The sequence below is a fragment of the Nannobrachium achirus genome, assembly GCF_963921795.1.
Source record: "Nannobrachium achirus genome assembly, chromosome: 2".
In the NCBI taxonomy this organism is placed as follows: domain Eukaryota; kingdom Metazoa; phylum Chordata; class Actinopteri; order Myctophiformes; family Myctophidae; genus Nannobrachium; species Nannobrachium achirus.
The window spans coordinates 40,398,103-40,415,602 of NC_137811.1; the positions used below are offsets into that span (position 1 = coordinate 40,398,103).

The 17,500-nt window shown below is 44.6% G+C and overlaps 1 protein-coding gene across 1 annotated transcript in view; it reads right to left on the reverse strand.

Moving 5' to 3' along the window:
- Positions 1–2,232: 2,232 nt before the first annotated feature.
- Positions 2,233–17,500, reverse strand: part of cspg5a (chondroitin sulfate proteoglycan 5a) — a gene marked incomplete at both ends in the record, with an annotated part of 89,244 nt that continues 73,976 nt past the window's right edge. Inside the window, 4 exons of the mRNA XM_080741920.1 lie at positions 2,233–2,400; positions 8,015–8,071; positions 10,784–10,940; positions 16,170–16,358. Of these exons, the coding sequence (XP_080598046.1) occupies positions 2,233–2,400; positions 8,015–8,071; positions 10,784–10,940; positions 16,170–16,358 (571 nt within the window). The remainder of the gene's footprint in view (positions 2,401–8,014; positions 8,072–10,783; positions 10,941–16,169; positions 16,359–17,500) is intronic.

The window sequence follows — 17,500 nt, forward strand, 5'->3', positions numbered from 1 at the left end:
GTGCATGCGTGCGTGCATGCATATGTGCGTGCATGTGTGAGTAACCGGGGCTGCAGTAACTATTCCAACTGGAGCAGTAGGAGAGAGCAGTGTTTCCGTGAAAGCAGGAAATGTGCACTAGTGCAGCATTCTGGCAGGGGAGCTGGCTCCATGATGGACTGTACTGCATGCTTGCATCACTGTGTGGAATGTTCATTTAAGATAACAAGTGGCTCTCAAATTCTTTACTTAAGTAAAAGTATCAATACTACAATGTAGAAATACTCTGTTACAAGTAGAAGTCTGCTATTCAAAATGTACTTGAGTAAAAGTATCAAAATGTACATAAAGTACCAAAAGTAAAAGTACACTTTGTGCAGAATATTCCAAATGTATACAAATCTTTTGAAAATAGCAGATCTACAAGCTCACAATGCGTGAGCTTGTAGATTGGCTATTTTGAAATGGCCGAAATGTAAATTATATAGGGCTGAAATTGTTCATGTATATGTAATAAATAATTCATGTATATGTAATAATCCAAATTATACAAAGTGACTAGTAACTCACGTAATCGCATACAAATTCAGATTGCCCGCGGGAAATGCTGTACACCTAAAGAATTATCATGGAAAAGCATGTTTGCATTTGAGCTTGCACTGCTAATGTTTCAGGCATGGGGAGAAGGGACAACTATACAGAGGAAAACGCAGGACACAGTGACATAATGTTAAAAAGGTTTATTTTAACAACTGTCTGATTCTTTATTTCTTCAGTTTGAAGTCCCAAAAAAGTACAAAATAAAACAAGTACATCAAAGGATTAAAAATCACGTCAATGAAAACGAAGACACATCGTGTTGTTTCTTTTATATCAATCCAAGCAATTTTTTCCAATATTTATACATACTCACTGGATTAGTCAGACAAACATCAAAAACCTCTCAGTAGCTTTTTATACTTTTTTACAATGATCTTTAACTGTTTTTTTCTTTTAAACTTCTGTATGACTTTTATTCTTTTTACAAAATACACCAATGCAGGCAGGGGAGGGTGTGAATGCATACATGTAAAATGTGACTATGTTCAACTATGTTTTCTTTTCTTTTTTTCCTTGCTGTATACCGTATGTACGTACTGTATGTAATCAACTCTCTGTGTGAATGTGTGTGAATGTGTGTGTGTGTGTGTGTGTGTGTGTGTGTGTGTGTGTGTGTGTGTGTGTGTGTGTGTGTGTGTGTGTGTGTGTGTGTGCGTGCGTGCGTGCGTGCGTGCGTGCGTGTGCGCGCGTGCGTGTATGCGTGTGCATGTTCTTGTTCATGTACATATCACTGTGTGTGTGTACTGTAGTAAAAGGTTTGTGTGTGTGTGTGTGTGTGTGTGTGTGTGTGTGTGTGTGTGTGTGTGTGTGTGTGTGTGTGTGCGCGTGTGCGCATGTGCGTGCAGGTAAAGGAGATATGGGGCAGAAGAAGAGTGACACCAACAAAGGGGGGTGGGGCTGCGAGGCAGGAGCATGAGTGGAAGGAAGGGGGGGGTTGCTTGGCAACGGCAGGGCAAGCAGTACAAGTGGCATGAGTACCTTCAGCTGGGATGTTGGTGTTGACGGAGGTGGTTGTGTTTTTTTGCAGCGGCCCGTGCCGCTTGGTGGCAGTGTTGCCGTGTCGGAGACGGTTGTAGGCTTGGTTGGTTTGGTTGACCAGGTGTGGGTGTGTACAGCAGAGGTCTTCAACGTTTTCAGGCCAAGGACCCCTTAGTTGAGAGAGAGATGAAGCAGGGACCCCCACAACCTTTTCATAGATTCCATATAGTTTCATCGTTTGACAGCACAACCATCAGTGTATTTTGGATTCATGTCAATACCGGTATGTGTTTTCAGATATTTAACCACTTGAGCCGTCATTACCTAATCAACTTGACCTTTTACTCTGTACTTAGTCTGCTCTTTTTCCCCTCTACACCAAACCTCTTTGCCGAAAATAGCCGATCTACAAGCTCACAACGCCTCGCGCTGCGAGGCGTTGTGAGCTTGTAGATCTGCTATTTCTGGCTGAAGTTCTCATTATATGGACACTATAGGGTTCAAGTTGTTATTATAAAAAGGCTTGGAAGATTTGGAGGACCCCCTGTTGAAGACCCCTGGTGTACAGTGTTCGGCAGTGCAGTGGATAGACATCGAGAGGCAGGAGGATCTGGCTCTCGTCGCCGGTACGCCTCGGACGGTGTCGCCGTTGGTGTTGTTGTCGTCGTTGTTGTGTTACATCATGTTGTTCTGCAGTGAATTGACCTCTGAGGTGTTGTCCTCGCCCAGGACCTTGTGGTTCTCGTGTTTGGGGGTCAGGGAGTTGTGTATGTTGAGGGAGTCGTCCTCCGTGGGTGGGGTCTTCACGGGGTCCTCCAGCTTGTTCTGGGCATTAGGATCATCCTGCATGGTGGACGTGTTGGGAAGGAAGAGAACACCGTCAGAATCACCTTCACCTGGAGAAACCTTCTCCTCATGTAACCTTAACCACTTTCAACCTGGCCTCCCTGTTTTAAAAGGGGCATGTTATTATAGAAGATCTACACGCTCACGGCATGTTGTGAGCGTGTAGATTGGCATTTTTATTTTATTATTTGTCGTACGACGATATGAGGTTTAAGATTCAACAGATTGGTTTAGCCTTGGTTGATGGAAAATGTTGCTTTTCGTGACATTCACTTTCAGGATCAGCTGTTTCCGAAAAGCATCTAAGTTCATCTTTACTCCACCAAATGAGACACAGATAAACTGTAGACTGATAAATGTTTCTGGCAAAGCCAACCCAGGAGTATAAATACGTTTTTGGGGCCAAAAATTCCTGCACGTATAATCATCATACTTGGTTTGTATATCATCACTGTCAGGCAGAAACATTGTATCTCCATTTTTCATATTTTAATATGAATCCTTTTCATAAATAAATAATAAATGAGTGTCCTTATTCATGCCCTATTTTATAATCCATTGTATAACAGCTACCTTTTCTAAAATATCTGATCTACAAGCTCACATGGCATCACAATGCAACATGCTGTGAGCTTGTACAGTAGATGAGATACTTTCTTTTCCATTACTTTCCTATTACCAAAGCTGGTAATAACCACCTCAGTAAGGCTACAAGGCGCAAGCTGGCATAAAAGGACTGTGTCATTTCTTTTTTTACTTTGAACATGTATTTTTTATTTTTAACCTATGCCCAAAATAGGAACACCGGGTTGAAAGTGGATAAGTCTCTCTGCGTGTTCTATAAATATTTAACAGTCTTTTTCCCCGGAAAGGTACCGTTTAGGTCAGGACATACCCGACAGCGAGGATAATTTGGTTGGTTGTAAGGAGGACACCAGGGTGAACCGTACGAGCGAGATCCCCTTATTTAACCCTAACCCACAGGCAGCCTGAACCCCACACACCAGGAGGAAGCACATGCACATTCACATGCAAGACCCCCCCTCCCCCCCATTCCCATCCCAACCCTCATAAGACATGTCGCTCATACGGCACCCTTCCATCTCCCAGCGTTGTATAAGAACAGAACAACTAGCACACATATACTGACCAACCCCAGCATGTTGTTTGTGGGACCACCATCATTATGTACCCATAAAGCAGTTGCTGGGAAAATAAAACAAAAAAAGAGGCAACTGCCTGTTTCATTTCAATTCACTTGAACCTAATTAATAAATAAGGTCAGGGGGAAAAAAACATTGATTGCAGAGTCAGTCTGTTCAAGTCAGAGTTTTTCCAAGCCTTTTTATCTCCATTAATATTGCATGGCATCATCGACCCTGCTGCGCCCAAGTCCTGGGGTGCCAGACTTTGCCATTGTACACAGGCTGACAGGCACACTGGTTAACGCATGCACGCGCACGCTCGCAGACACACACACACACACACACACACACACACGTGCGCACACGCACACACACACACGCACGCACGCATGCACACACGCAGGCACACACGCACACAAACACGCACACACACACACACACACACACACACACACACACACACACACACACACACACACAGAGAGTAGACACACACACACACACACACACACGCACACATACACACACACACATACACAAACATGCGCACGCACACACACACACACACACACACACACACACACACACACACACACACACACACACACACACACACCTGGGCAAGGTACAGGATTCACACACACACATACACACACACACACACACACACACACACACACGCACACACACACACACACCCAGACACAACACAGACATACATTGATTATTAGATACATATGTCCTAGACATCCCCCCTGTATCTTTCTCTCTCTCTCTCTCTCTCTCTCTCTCACACACACACACACACACACACACACACACACACACACACACACACACACACACATGCACACACACACGCACACACAACCACGAAGACCGGGCAGTCCTCACTTAGGCATTGTTATTCACACGGACAGTCACACATACACACAAACAAATTAGACCCCGAGCACTGTGCCATTTACAAACACACAGAATATTGAATGTTTGATTTTCTCAATGGCACTTTTAAAAGGGGGAGGAGGTTGTGAGAGCATCATTTACCCATTGGCTGTTGGCCTAGATAGTAACTTCGGGCAGGACGTGCGGATACGTCACTTCCATGGTAACGGGATAGGGGGCGGGGCCTTCTGTCCTCCTGTCAGCGTGAAACTGGAAAACGTTGTGTTTTACGTTTTACGTTTGTTGTGGGTTTGAGAGGTTTTCATTGCTGTGCATGGGGGGAACAGGAGGTGATGGGGACAGTGTCACAGGGACTTTGGAGTGTGTGTCGTTTTGGGAGGGAGAGGGGGCAACAAAGATAAAACAGAGTGTTGATGATGACGATGATGATGATGATTATGATGGTGGCACATTGACAGTTGTTAAATGTCCTTCTTGTGGGGGTGTTTTATAGTCATGGTGAATTCAGTTACCGTGTTTGACAAATGCAATCATATTTATGTGGCTCTGACCTGAGTAACTTAGTGAGTGAGTGCAGGTTGTTGTGAGAGTTTCAGAATGTAGCTATTTAGATTTGGCACCTGTCTTAAGATGGTTCCCTACTTGTAAATCCTCTGAATTGTGCATTAGTGCTGTTTGTGAATGCAACTCTGTTTCTTGTGTAATATACTTGTGTGCATATGTTTATACAAAGATAAAATCGTTGAAATAATTTGAAATATCTTTTGAAACATTTCAACAACACAAATCTTCTATGGGGGGACTCTCTAGTACCAAATAGCCAAATAGCCTACATAACGCATTTGGGGGAAGTTGACATGAAAACGTTTGAGAACCACTGTGTTTAGGGCTAGGAAATGTACTCAGATACGCTGGTACAAAAGTCCTAACTGGACACAATGGGGCATATAAAGCATACAAAAACATATTAGGGCTATACCTCCTAGCATTGGGCTACATCTTGTATCTACATTCACAAACAAAGTGCATTTAATAAGTTAAATCAGTAAGGGATATGGCACTTGGATTCTATTTCTATTTTACAGTTCAGTTTTTACATTCTGGAGAATGATGCAATTTCATGATTGAAGCTGAGGTCAATTGATTTGTGATTTGGTCAGTGCAAGCTGACTCAGTTGATGGAAATTAAATCCTCTCTTCTTGGAAATCATGGACAGTATTAGCCATTCAAATCATCTTATGTGTTCATTGTGTTTAACAGTACTTTGTTTTATGCTGCAGTTGCATGTGTTGGAGTCACGCACTCTATGGAATTATACGTAGAATTGAAGAAAGTGCAGGGAAACTTCAATCTACTACGACTGAACTGGATGGATGTGCTTTGAAATTGTTTTACTGTATATAAGGTAGTGGTTTTCAACCAGTGGTCCTTGAGGTGGTTCTTGATGGTCCCCAGCTAAATGATGGCGAGTTGGTAACCAAATGGACCCTTATAGATCTTTAACTCTTGAGTGTAATGGACCCTTACGGGTCCATTTGGTTTCATTTTACGCTCTCAAGAGTTTCATTATTGTTTAACACCTGCATTACTTAATTTCCAAGAAGTCTACATCAGTCTACATCGACACAGCATGGAATTGTGGACAAAATCTTAATCCAACAACAAAAAAAAATATATATATATATTCAGAGTTTTGGGTTTGAGAGGCTAAATCTCATCAAATGGATGTCTGTGGCTCAAATGATGAATAAATAATGGACCTATAGATGTGAGAAGGTTTGAAAACCACTGATACAGGGGATTGCATGGATGCCACATTTCTCTCATGTGTGTGTGTGTGTGTGTGTGTGTGTGTGTGTGTGTGTGTGTGTGTGTGTGTGTGTGTGTGTGTGTGTGTGTGTGTGTGTGTGTGTGTGTGTGTCTGAGGAGTGTGTTTCTCTGGTTTCATCCTATCCTCCAGTGGGTTGTGTTGTGTTCATTCAGACCCCCAGTGGACCGCAGCTACATCCTCTGCCAGGATGACCATGACCAGGAGCCAAGGTCATGGTTGTAGTGCCAGAAGGGCATGTATTTTTTCCTCATCTAATCCATTGTACATGCATTTAAGTTTTCGTCCCAGACTAGCGTTTACAGTTAGAGTTTGTCCAGTCTCTCACAGTCTTCATCTTATACACTCTTTAACACGATAACTTGAATAATTGAAATTATATTAATCTAACAGCCAATTTGACTTGATGAAACTCACTGAATGCTAAACGTTTCTTAAAACGACAAATAGATAATATACAAAATAATCCATGCAACAATTATTCCTTCTTTTGGAGCAGATAGGGTTGGACTGAGCTGCACAGGTCTCAACGGCGATATGGCTGAGCAACTTTTAATCATTGTTTAATAACTCTTTCGCTCATTGTTAAAACATACTGTAACAGCACAACCAGAAGTGCATCAGTGCTTTGATGTTAGACAATCAGTTAAAAAATACTAATCTGCGCACATTGAGTAATAATTTTAGTCATATTCAAGACAGGGCTCCAATCTTTCATTTTACCAATCAATAGCGATTCTACACCACCTTTGAACTGAGTAATTAGCTTCAGAACAGAAGCTATGGAGGACAGTGCTCTATCGAGGCTAAACAGCGAGTAACCTCAATCCTAGCTTGTTTTCATCTCACAAGGAGAGTGTCCGTAGAGCAGGACTTGAATGTCCCAATTTTATGAAGCTGTCTTTTTCATGCCCTGGGAACAGATCTGCCAGCTTTGAGAAAACCCATGATTCTGCATCAATCTGTCTGCGAAGAGCAAGCCTACTTGCCATTGGATGTACAGTATGCTGCTAAGTTTACTTGTTTCGACAGCCAGGAAAGTATGATATTTTAATGAATTGTGGTATGTTTTTGCACAAGTGTGCTGTATTTCTGCACAAGCTCACTGTGCATGTGAGTGTGCCCAGGGGTGAGATGACGGTGGAGCTATGTGGAGCGGCGCTCCACTACCTTGGTGCACACACACCTAGGTGCACACACGCACAATCACATGCACCATTGGCTGTTTTCGCACCTCGCTAACAAAACCTGCCAACTGACGCTGAGCGTCACAGCTTGAATTAACAGCAATGACCGACCTGGTTGATGCATTCAAATGGTCAATCCATTGTGTGAACTGCTACTGTGAACTGTAAATGCATAATTATGACAACACTAAAGTTTCCCCATTATGCAATATAGAATACAATTTTATATATAATATACTTGGCTGTATTGTGGGTTAATAAAATAGGCCTACATATTAAAGAGGTTATTTCAATCGGCGATCGCTCATGTGCGCGTGTACAATGCACGTTCACGTGCGCGCAACTGCTCCACTATAGCTAAAAAATCCACCGCACACCACAGAGTGTGCCCTTTTTTCAGTTTGTTAGACTGACCATGTTTGAGGAAGGAAAGGTATGGACTGGTCCACTGAGTTGAGACTGGGTGATTGACAGGGTCACAGTACAATGAGAGAGCCGTTTGGGAAGGTGAGGGGCAGAACCATTTTAGGGGGGGCGGTCTTACCTCACAGTCGGGCTCCTCTTTGGTCTTACACTCCCAGGTGTATCTGCTCATGGTTTTCTGGTGGGAGGGGGGGCAGGGGGGCAGAGGGTTATACTCCTCAAAGGTTATATTGACATCATCAGTTAGAAAGACAGAGAGAGAGAGAGAGAGAGAGAGAGAGAGAGAGAGAGGAAGAAAGAAAGAAAGAAAGAAAGAAAGAAAGAAAGAAAAGGTGAAAGTGAAAGACAGAGAGAGAGAGAGAGAGAGAGAGAGAGAGAGAGAGAGAGAGAGAGAGAGAGAGAGATAGAAGAAGCTTAGTGTGGAGAGTGAAATTGGGTAAAGAGAGTGAATAAAAGATTAGATGAGAGCCACAGATAGAAACAGAAGGAGAGAGACAGACATATAGCAGAGTAAGAGAGACAGAAAGATAGAAACAAGGGAGTAACCAGTAACTTCCTGGCATGTGACAGGTGATATTTCCAGCTCTGTACAGTCTTTGAGAGCTAGACGGTGTCCTTACCATATAAGGATATGCTGGTGCTGTTTGGCCATTACTGGTTTTAATATTTGTTCGTTCTTTCTTCAGGTCCTTGGCCACATTGACACAAGTACAGTGAGCTGTTAGTTCACAACGTTGAAGGGTTGATGGGGTACAAGGTAACTACTGGTTATTTGATATATTAGTTGAGATATTTTGTGCTTGTTTTTTTGGAAAACCAGTAAGTTGGTGTGGTTGTGTTTGGAGGAGCCAGGTGAGTTTTATTTAGTGCTGCTTAGAAACCTGGATCAAATAATAGCCTCAAATTAGTCTTAACATTTGTTTTAGCCTAAGAGAACCAGAGGGAGAGGGGTTTAAAGCACTAGGGATTTTTTTGTGCTGTCATTTAAGTTAAGTTACACTTTCCACTGCACAGAAATTCATCCGCTGTATTCTGCATCCATCCTAACTCTGTGGAGCGGCGAGCAACCACTGAGCACCAACATCAGCTCTAAGGCCAGTGTCTAGTTTGTCTAGTTACTAGTAGTACATGTCTTTTGGCATGGGAGGAAACTGGAGCACCTGTAGAAAACCAGAGAAGAACATTCAAACTCCAAAGAAAGGCCCCAGGCGGGTTTGAACCCAGAACCATCGTGAAGAAACAGGGCTAAGCACTGAACCACTAAGCCACCCAGCCTGTCATAGATACACCATTAATCCCCCACTTGGCAAGCCCCACTTTTATGTTTAATGTTTTTGCAAATACTATTTGATCCAGGCCTATAGATTGGGTCATATAGAATGTTGATGTAATGTTTGGTTGGGACATTAAGGTTCTATAGATGTAGTTATAGGAAATGGAAATGGATGGTGGATTAAAATGTACCTAACTACAGCAGATTTATTTTCACTCTCACTCATATTAATGGCATTTAGTTGCGGTAGTCTACTGTGTTGAGGTTGAGGCAGCTTGATGATTAGTGACGACTACTAATAACTAGTTGGAGTACGGTAAATAGAATGAGAAAACAATAAAACAGTTAAAATTACCAAAACTACTGATGGAGTTGTTAGAAAGTGGTACCACAAGTTAACATGGCTAAATAAATTCAACCTCAGTTGTAGCATTATAACTACAGTATGCATGCTGCTACAACATAAGTGTTAACACTGCTAGCTAGCTACCCATGCTTCCGTTAGTGAGCCACCGATAAGCTCTCTGATGCCACCTGCAGGCAGGCAGCAGCATTGCATCTCAGATGTTTATCCTGATTGGATAACCCCCACACCATTTTTCAAGTGCCCCACAAATCCCGGCTTACCTTGTAACCCCCCCCCCCCCCCCCAAACTTCCCCAACCATGTCAGGATAAACGAGTGAAGCGCCCATGCATGCATTCAGTTACATACATAGAAGCAGAGAGCTGCAGTGGCTGACATACTGTAGCCACTCGGAGGCACATGTTAGCGATAGAGCAGGGCATGCCATGACATACCGATGCAAGGGGTGATCAGAGGGATAGCAGCAGGTTAGGAAAGATAGGGGAGGCGAGGAGGGGTCACAAGGAGGGGCTGTTGGAGCTTTCTCTGGATACGGTCAGGTCTGAACCCAGGGCCTCTAGTTAGTCACACTGTAACATAACGTCTTCTAACTAGTGGGCATCTTTATCAACAATGAATTGTGCGTGTGTGTGTGTGTGTGTGTGTGTGTGTGTGTGTGTCTGCGTGCGTTCATGCATGCGTGCGTGCGTGCGCATGTGTTTTGCGTTTAGTTGTCACCTTCATGTAGGATCAATAAGGAATAAACCAGAAAAGGCTAATCAATAAACCATATGAAATGATGAGATTCTACAGCTGCTGTGTCGCCATGGTAACAGGCAGTACGTGCTCACTCAGCAGCACAGCATGCGAGCGAATAACTCTGTGCACATATGTGTGCATATATACTGTACATGCGTGCATAATGTATATGCAAGGGTACACAGCGTCAGCGGGTCCCTTTTGACTCTTTCAGAGATAACTGAACACTCAGGATTTTAGTGTATTTAGCCTATTGACTACATTGAGGGCCCTCTTGGTTGCGAGTTGGCGTTGCATGCCGTCAATTTCAGATCTACAAGCTCACAACCTGTCTCAGACCTTCAGACCTGACCGAACCGATCGAGAGAGAGAGAGAGAGCTCCCCTCCTCGCTCTGCGCTCCCCCTCCCTTTGCATTCGACACCCCTGGGGAGAGGGAACACTCATGCCCATGCGGAAGTAGGGGAAGAAAGGTGGAAATATAGGGGTGAGAGAGAGGCGAGAACCACGTTACCTGACAGATAATGTTATCATAGTAAGCCAAAGCACGGGCATGGGGGACGTTAGGAGGGGTGTCGCACAGTTTCCTTACATTTGGATGGGAGCCCTCAGCGATGGTGGACAGCGAGAAATTATCATTGTGCGCCTCCGATGTTGGTCGGTACTTACTGCTGGGAGCCGATGGACGGGGTGGGGGAGGGGGGGATGGGAATGGGAGGGAAGGGAAGAGAAGAGAAGGATGTTGGCAGATAGTATAGGAGAGAGGATGAGGAGTTGGTCACATGGGAAGATGGAAGAGAAGAGATGCAGCGCAGAGGGAGGATGGGAGAGAGGACGGCGAGGGTTGATGGAGAGAAACAGCACACACCCAGAGACAGCCGTACGGCAGTGGGAGGAAAGAAAGGGAGCGAGGGAGTTTTGGAGAGGAGGGAGCAGGTCGGGAGGGAAACGGAAACGGGAGCACGGGATGAGATGGAAAAAAGAGGGAGAGAAAAGAGGTGGGGAGCAGATGCAGAGAGCAGGATGAGGTTAGAACAAGTGGAGGATGGGAGGGACGGAGGGGATAGAAGGGGGACACACACCAAAAGGAGGGATGATGAAAGAGAAGGGTATACAGGTGGGGGGAGAGGGAGACGTTGGCAGGGAACAAAAGGAGGTTCCATCAGGTAAAGATAAAAAGGGAAAACACCGAGATCAAAGGATGAACAAGTGAATGACAGACAGATAGAGGGGAAAAGAGAGGAGGTAGGGTGCAGTAATGGAGCGAGAAAGAGAGAGACACAATGGGACGATGCAGCGGGACAGAAGAAGAGAGGTTGGAGGGATCAGACAGGCGAGGAGCGGAAGAGAAGGACAAATTTAGGAAAAGATCACATCATCAGGAAAAAGAAAGGAACAAAAGCACAGACGAGAAGAAATAAGGTTTTCGGAGAGAAAAAAAGGGGGGGAGAGGGGAGAAAAAGCAAGACAACAGCGTTAGTTAGATGCAAAAGTTATGTCTGTTTGTGAAGCAGCAAACAGACAACAGTCAGTCACATACTGCATAATTATACACAGCAAAACCCTGAGTGTTTAACAATTGAGTACCTGAGACGAATAACAGTCTATGTCCATATTTTATACATTCTTTTTTAAACAAACTAGTCATTTTTAATCTGTTAAATTGTTACCGCACTCCCCCCTCATTTTGTTCAATTGTCTGTTTTAATGTTATCTGATCTTGTCTGCTGAATATTGGTTGTACGTACTTATACTGTTGTTCCACAAACTGTTGGAGATAAACTGTTTTCCACTTTCCATAAGTATTATGTCTTATAATTCCTAATATATATGAGTTAAGTAAAAAAGAATCTAATTCAACAAAAATGAGGGGGGAGTGCATTAATAATTTAATAGATTAAAAACTTCTAGTTTGTGGTTTACAGTCTGGTAAATCAAAAGAATATCTATATTCAAAATAAATTAAATATGGACTTGAGACTGTTTTTCGTCTCAGGTACACAATTTAGCAGAACATTTTTCACACTTAGGATTTTATTGTGCAAAGACAGTATATTATCTGAGACTGTGATGCAAAAAAATTATAATGGGGAGAGAAAAAAAACTATTTCTTATTAACCCATTAATGTGAGGTGATGGACATGGGTTCTGATTCAAGCCCCCAAACACACATTTGATTTATGTTTAATAATCTACTATAGCATTTGAACTGCTGTCTAACATTGAACCAAAACAAAAAAAAAGACATCAAAACAGACTTGGATCTTGCACGCACGCACGCACACAACAAATGCATAAACAAAAACCGATAGATTTGCTGTTTTTATCTCTGCACGCAAGGCAGACCATGGGACTCCACTTTGACTGGGGTTTGAATGTCTTCCTTTCTTCTCCCTCTCTAAGGGACATGAAGTTCATCCTGAGAACCAACGGAAACATCGTTGCTGATGAGATGTCTGAGCTTCCCTTTCCCACCACCTCCCAAACCTGTGGCGAGGCTGTCCTTCACTAGCTTTCCCAGTGACACCTTCCCTCCAAACTCCCTGACTCTTTTATCACCCCCAATCTTGCACTCCCATTCACCATTTTTCCTCGTCTTCCTCTTCATCATACTTCCTCTTAAACTACTTATGTTATCTTATGTCTCCTTCACTCCAAACCTACAAAAGTCTGTCAAACTAACAGACTGATTTATCACTAAAGCCTTGAGGGTGCAATCAAAGCTATTAGAGTACGTCAAGAGAGAAAAACTTCTCTTTCTAATATTGAATTCAGAAGACTACAACACGGGAATTAAGAGATTGACTTAAGTCTTGTTCTGGGGCTAAAATTCAGTGGGAAGAAACCCCTCTGTCTCTGTCTCTCTCTCTCCCCAGCAGTTTCCCCAACCACATTGCCACTTTTAGTCAAGAACAGCTGCTCATCCGCAGTAAAAATCCAGTGTCAATATAACTCTGAGCCTGTAAACAATGGGCTCCATTTATTTTAATTAACAGGGTGGATTGTATTACCACTGTCGCTCTCTCCCTAATTGTCTTTGACGCAGAGCCCCCCCCCTCCATCTTTGGACGTGGATATAAAAGGTCTATCCATTCCTCGCTTTTCATCGTTCACGTTAACTCTCAGATTAACAAATGGATAAATTAATTAATACTGTGTGTATCTCCGTCTCCGGTGTGTGGGTTTGATAAGGCTGCAGACCTTGAGCTTGACTGCGGCAGAAACGCGCTGTGCAATTATCCACAGCAGATGGGGGAGTGGGTGTCTCATGCATTCATGGAGCCTCGTCAGCAGCAGTGTTTTCCCGTGCACGCATGCACTCTCGCACACACGCATGCTCGTTCGTCGGTGCGTCGCCTCGCTCGCACTCTCATGCGCATGCATGCTCATTCCTCTCAGTGTGTCATGCCGAGTTTTTTCAAAGCTCCCCACTCCTGTTCTCGCTCTCCAACTCCCTCTCTCTCTCTCTCTCTCTCTCTCTCTCTCTCTCTCTCTTACTTTTTCTTTCCACTCTGCCTCTCCTCTGTTTCATCCTCCTGCCCTCTTTTTCACTCCTCTTATCTGTGGCCCTGTCTCCCCTCCTCCCTCCTCCATCTCTCCTCTTCCCTTTTTGGACAACGACTCGATGAGGCTGCGTTGTCCTTTGTCACACTGCATCATGTCAGGGTGCACACGCACACACACGCGCGCGCACACGCACACACACACGCACACACACACACACACACACACACACACACACACACACACACACACACACTCGTCTCTCACACACACACATATTCATGCTTGTGCATCACGGACATATAAATGCATTCATGCATGCACAGCTGCACAGTACACACGTGGATGAACACACAAACACACACACACACACACACACACATGCGCAAACACCCACAAACACACAAATGCGCACACGCGAACACACACACACACACACACGCGCATACACCCCTCAGGTCGAACAGCTGTATGTAGGTCAACTCCGCCTCCTTTGACTTGTCTCTCTCTCTCTCTCTCTCTCTCTCCCTCTCCCTGTCCCTGTCTCTCTCCCTCACTCTCTACACCCCCCATGTACCCCCCACCCTCCACATCAGACTGGCCTACTTTCAGTCTCTGAGCTAGCGCACCGCGGATGACATCATCCTCTTTCCCAGCTCTCTAGTTCGGGCCGCGCCGGTGCTCACAGTGACTGCACCACTTTCCATGTTCCTCTACTTCTTCTCCCCCTCTCCATCACCATCACCATCACCAACATGGACTTGGCCATCATCGTGGCTGGTGGTACAATGGCCGTCGTTCCTGGGGCTAAAAATAGGCCTGTAGCGTGGGATCTAAAGTGTTGAGGATTTGGGTCCCGCATTTGCATTCCCACTCACGTCCGCCGCGCTCATCCATGACTGCCCTGTTGCTAGGCAAAGCGCTGGCGTGCTGGCTGGCTGGCGGAGACGCCCGCCCGCACACCGGCATCGCTGGCAAGGCAAAGCCCCTCTTTTCATTCCGTATTCTGTCCCACTCTCCCTTTTCTCTTTCAATGTATACGTGTATACATCTAAACCCCCTCCCCCCCTTTCCTTGCCTTCATCTCCTTCTCTCTCTCTCTTGTGTGCGTCTATCTCATCATCTGGTTGTCTGCCCGGCCGGCCGCATGCCATCAGCTCTCTGTCACCCTCCCTCCCCTATGCCTCCTCTGCTGCGTTCCTTCATTGTCTCCCTCTTTCAATTTCTTCCTCCTTTTATTTGAGCCATCCGATTGCCCCCTCCCCTCTCTGTCTGTCTTTCCTCTCCTCTTTTTGTCACCCATCCCCCCATCCAGCCTCTCTGTGTGTGTGTCTGTCTCTCTCTATCTCTCTGTTTCTCTCTCTCTCTCTGTGTCTCTTTCTTTCTATCTCTATCTCTCTCGCTCTCTCTCTCTCTCTCTCTCTCTCTCTCTCTCTCTCTCTCTCTCTCTCTCTCTCTCAGTGCAGCCACAGCCCTCTGGGGAGACCCAAGCTTCACCCCCAATTTTCCTCCACTTATCTATTCGTTCTCATCCTTCCTCCCCTCTTCTTGTCCTCTACATGCTGCTGCTCCTCTCCTCCTCTCTTCACACTCTCTCCATCTTTGCAGCTCTGTTCACAGATTTCAATATTAGATGCTGTATTTGTACAGAAACAAGTTGCATACGATTTTATGCAGGAACCAAAACCAAAGTATTTTACTCTTGTGTACTCAGACTGTATATAAGACAATTATTAATTACATTTAATTACTTACGTATTGCAGCATCTGTGCACTGTACAAAGTACCTGGGCACTGGGCAAGTCTAACTGAGAGATCGCAAGTCGACTAAATGCAGAACATGAATGTGAAAAGTGGCTAATATTTCAAACCATAATCCTCCATAGATAGCACAACCAAAAGCCTCCTCTCCTCTCCAGTGTAGAGCACCTGGCCTATCCTTCTCCTCTACTTGCCTGTCAGAATCTCAGTCTTAAGCTTTCCATGTTTGTTTTACGATTATCTCTTCACTCTAAGCTCACCAATTTCACAATATATGTCTACGCTATCTGCACTGCTTCGTCTGTCTTAAACCTTGTCCTCTCCAGTCTGAATGAATCGATTCCAGCCTTGTCGTGACCATATTGTCCTTCATTTTGCCGTGATGGGTTTCTAGCCGTGTTCATTCCCCACCTCATTGACTTGTTTATACCATCACACTTAATTAAAATTCATTAAAACTTGAGGTAGTTCCATAGCCTTGATCATCAAAAACAAAGGCGTTTTCAGCTTATGGTTTTGATGAGTCAGATGTTTTTGTTATTTTTTTCATTCGCATTACTCGTGAATACCGAACCAAGGTTTCTTCTCATTCTCTAGATTTGAATACTGTGAATCATAGGCGGGGGGGGCCTCACCTCCGCTTCCGCAGCTTGTTGTTCTCCGTCTTGAGCACATGGAGCTTCTTGGCAAAGCAGACGACGATCATGAAAAGCAGGAGGACGACCAGGGCAGAGGCCCCCACGGCCAGACACATCACCTGGAACTCAGTCACCACGGACTCACAACGGGCCCCCTTGTGCCAGATGTAGTCTTGGACGTTACACCTGAAGAGAGACGCACAGACATGGGTTTAGATAGGGAGAAACGCGTCAAGTCATATTTTGGGGGTTTTCCAGCCCCTGAGTCTAACGTGAGAGCAAAATGGCCACAGTGTGAATATGGCCAGTGAGGCAAAGTTGAGACAAAGTTGAGATGAGGAGAGAGGCCAAGAAGAGGCAGAAAGAGTAGAACAGAATAGCAGAAGACAGGAAGAGGAGGAATGTGAAGAGTGCAAGGTGTTGGTGTGTGTGTGTGTGACTGTGTGTGTGTGTGTGTGTGTGTGTGTGTGTGTGTGTGTGTGTGTGTGTGTGTGTGTGTGTGTGTGTGTGTGTGTGTGTGTGTGTGCGTGCGTGCGTGCGTGCGTGCGTGCGTGCGTGCGTGCGTGCGTGCGTGCGTGCGTGCGTGCGTGCGTGCGTGCGTGCGTGCGTGCGTGCGGCATCACTGTGTCTGCATACTCTGTCAAATCATTATGAGATTGTCTAGTTTTACAGTAATATCAAGCACCATTTAACAAACAAAACCAGTTTTGGATGAACATCCTCTCTGTTCCTGATTATCTGCAAGTGCTTCAGTGTGTTTTACATCTAAAAAAGTCCAAACATCTGCATTTATTCACATGTGCCCCTTAAAAACAGAGTGTTTCTCTTTTAGGATTCCAGAACGCTCATAATGAGTGATATAATTGTCAGGGTCTTAGCACTCTAATAGACTGTGAGCAGTGGAACAGTCACCAGCAGGCAGGCTTTCAACACAGCTTTATCCTAAATGGGATAATGTGACCAATCTGTCTGTCACAAAATTGGAATAAAATATAAAGAGCTGGAGGCACTATTATAAACACCCTCATTGGAATAAGCTTTGTATTAGCCATGTACCCAAAAGAACATACAAAAACACATTGTATTTATCCTTTCTAACACAACAAAGATATAATATAATACATGGACCAACAGATACGTGCATAAGGGTAACACGCATTCTACACGAAAGCTTGCACACGTGTGCAAACACACTTCCACCGCCATCTGAGCCCCACACTCGCTCTCTTCCCAGTTGGCAGAGTATGGTGTCTGCCTGGGGACAAAAACGACAGAGGCAGATGGCTTTGTCTACAGACTATCTGGGGTGTAAATTGTCAAATCTATTT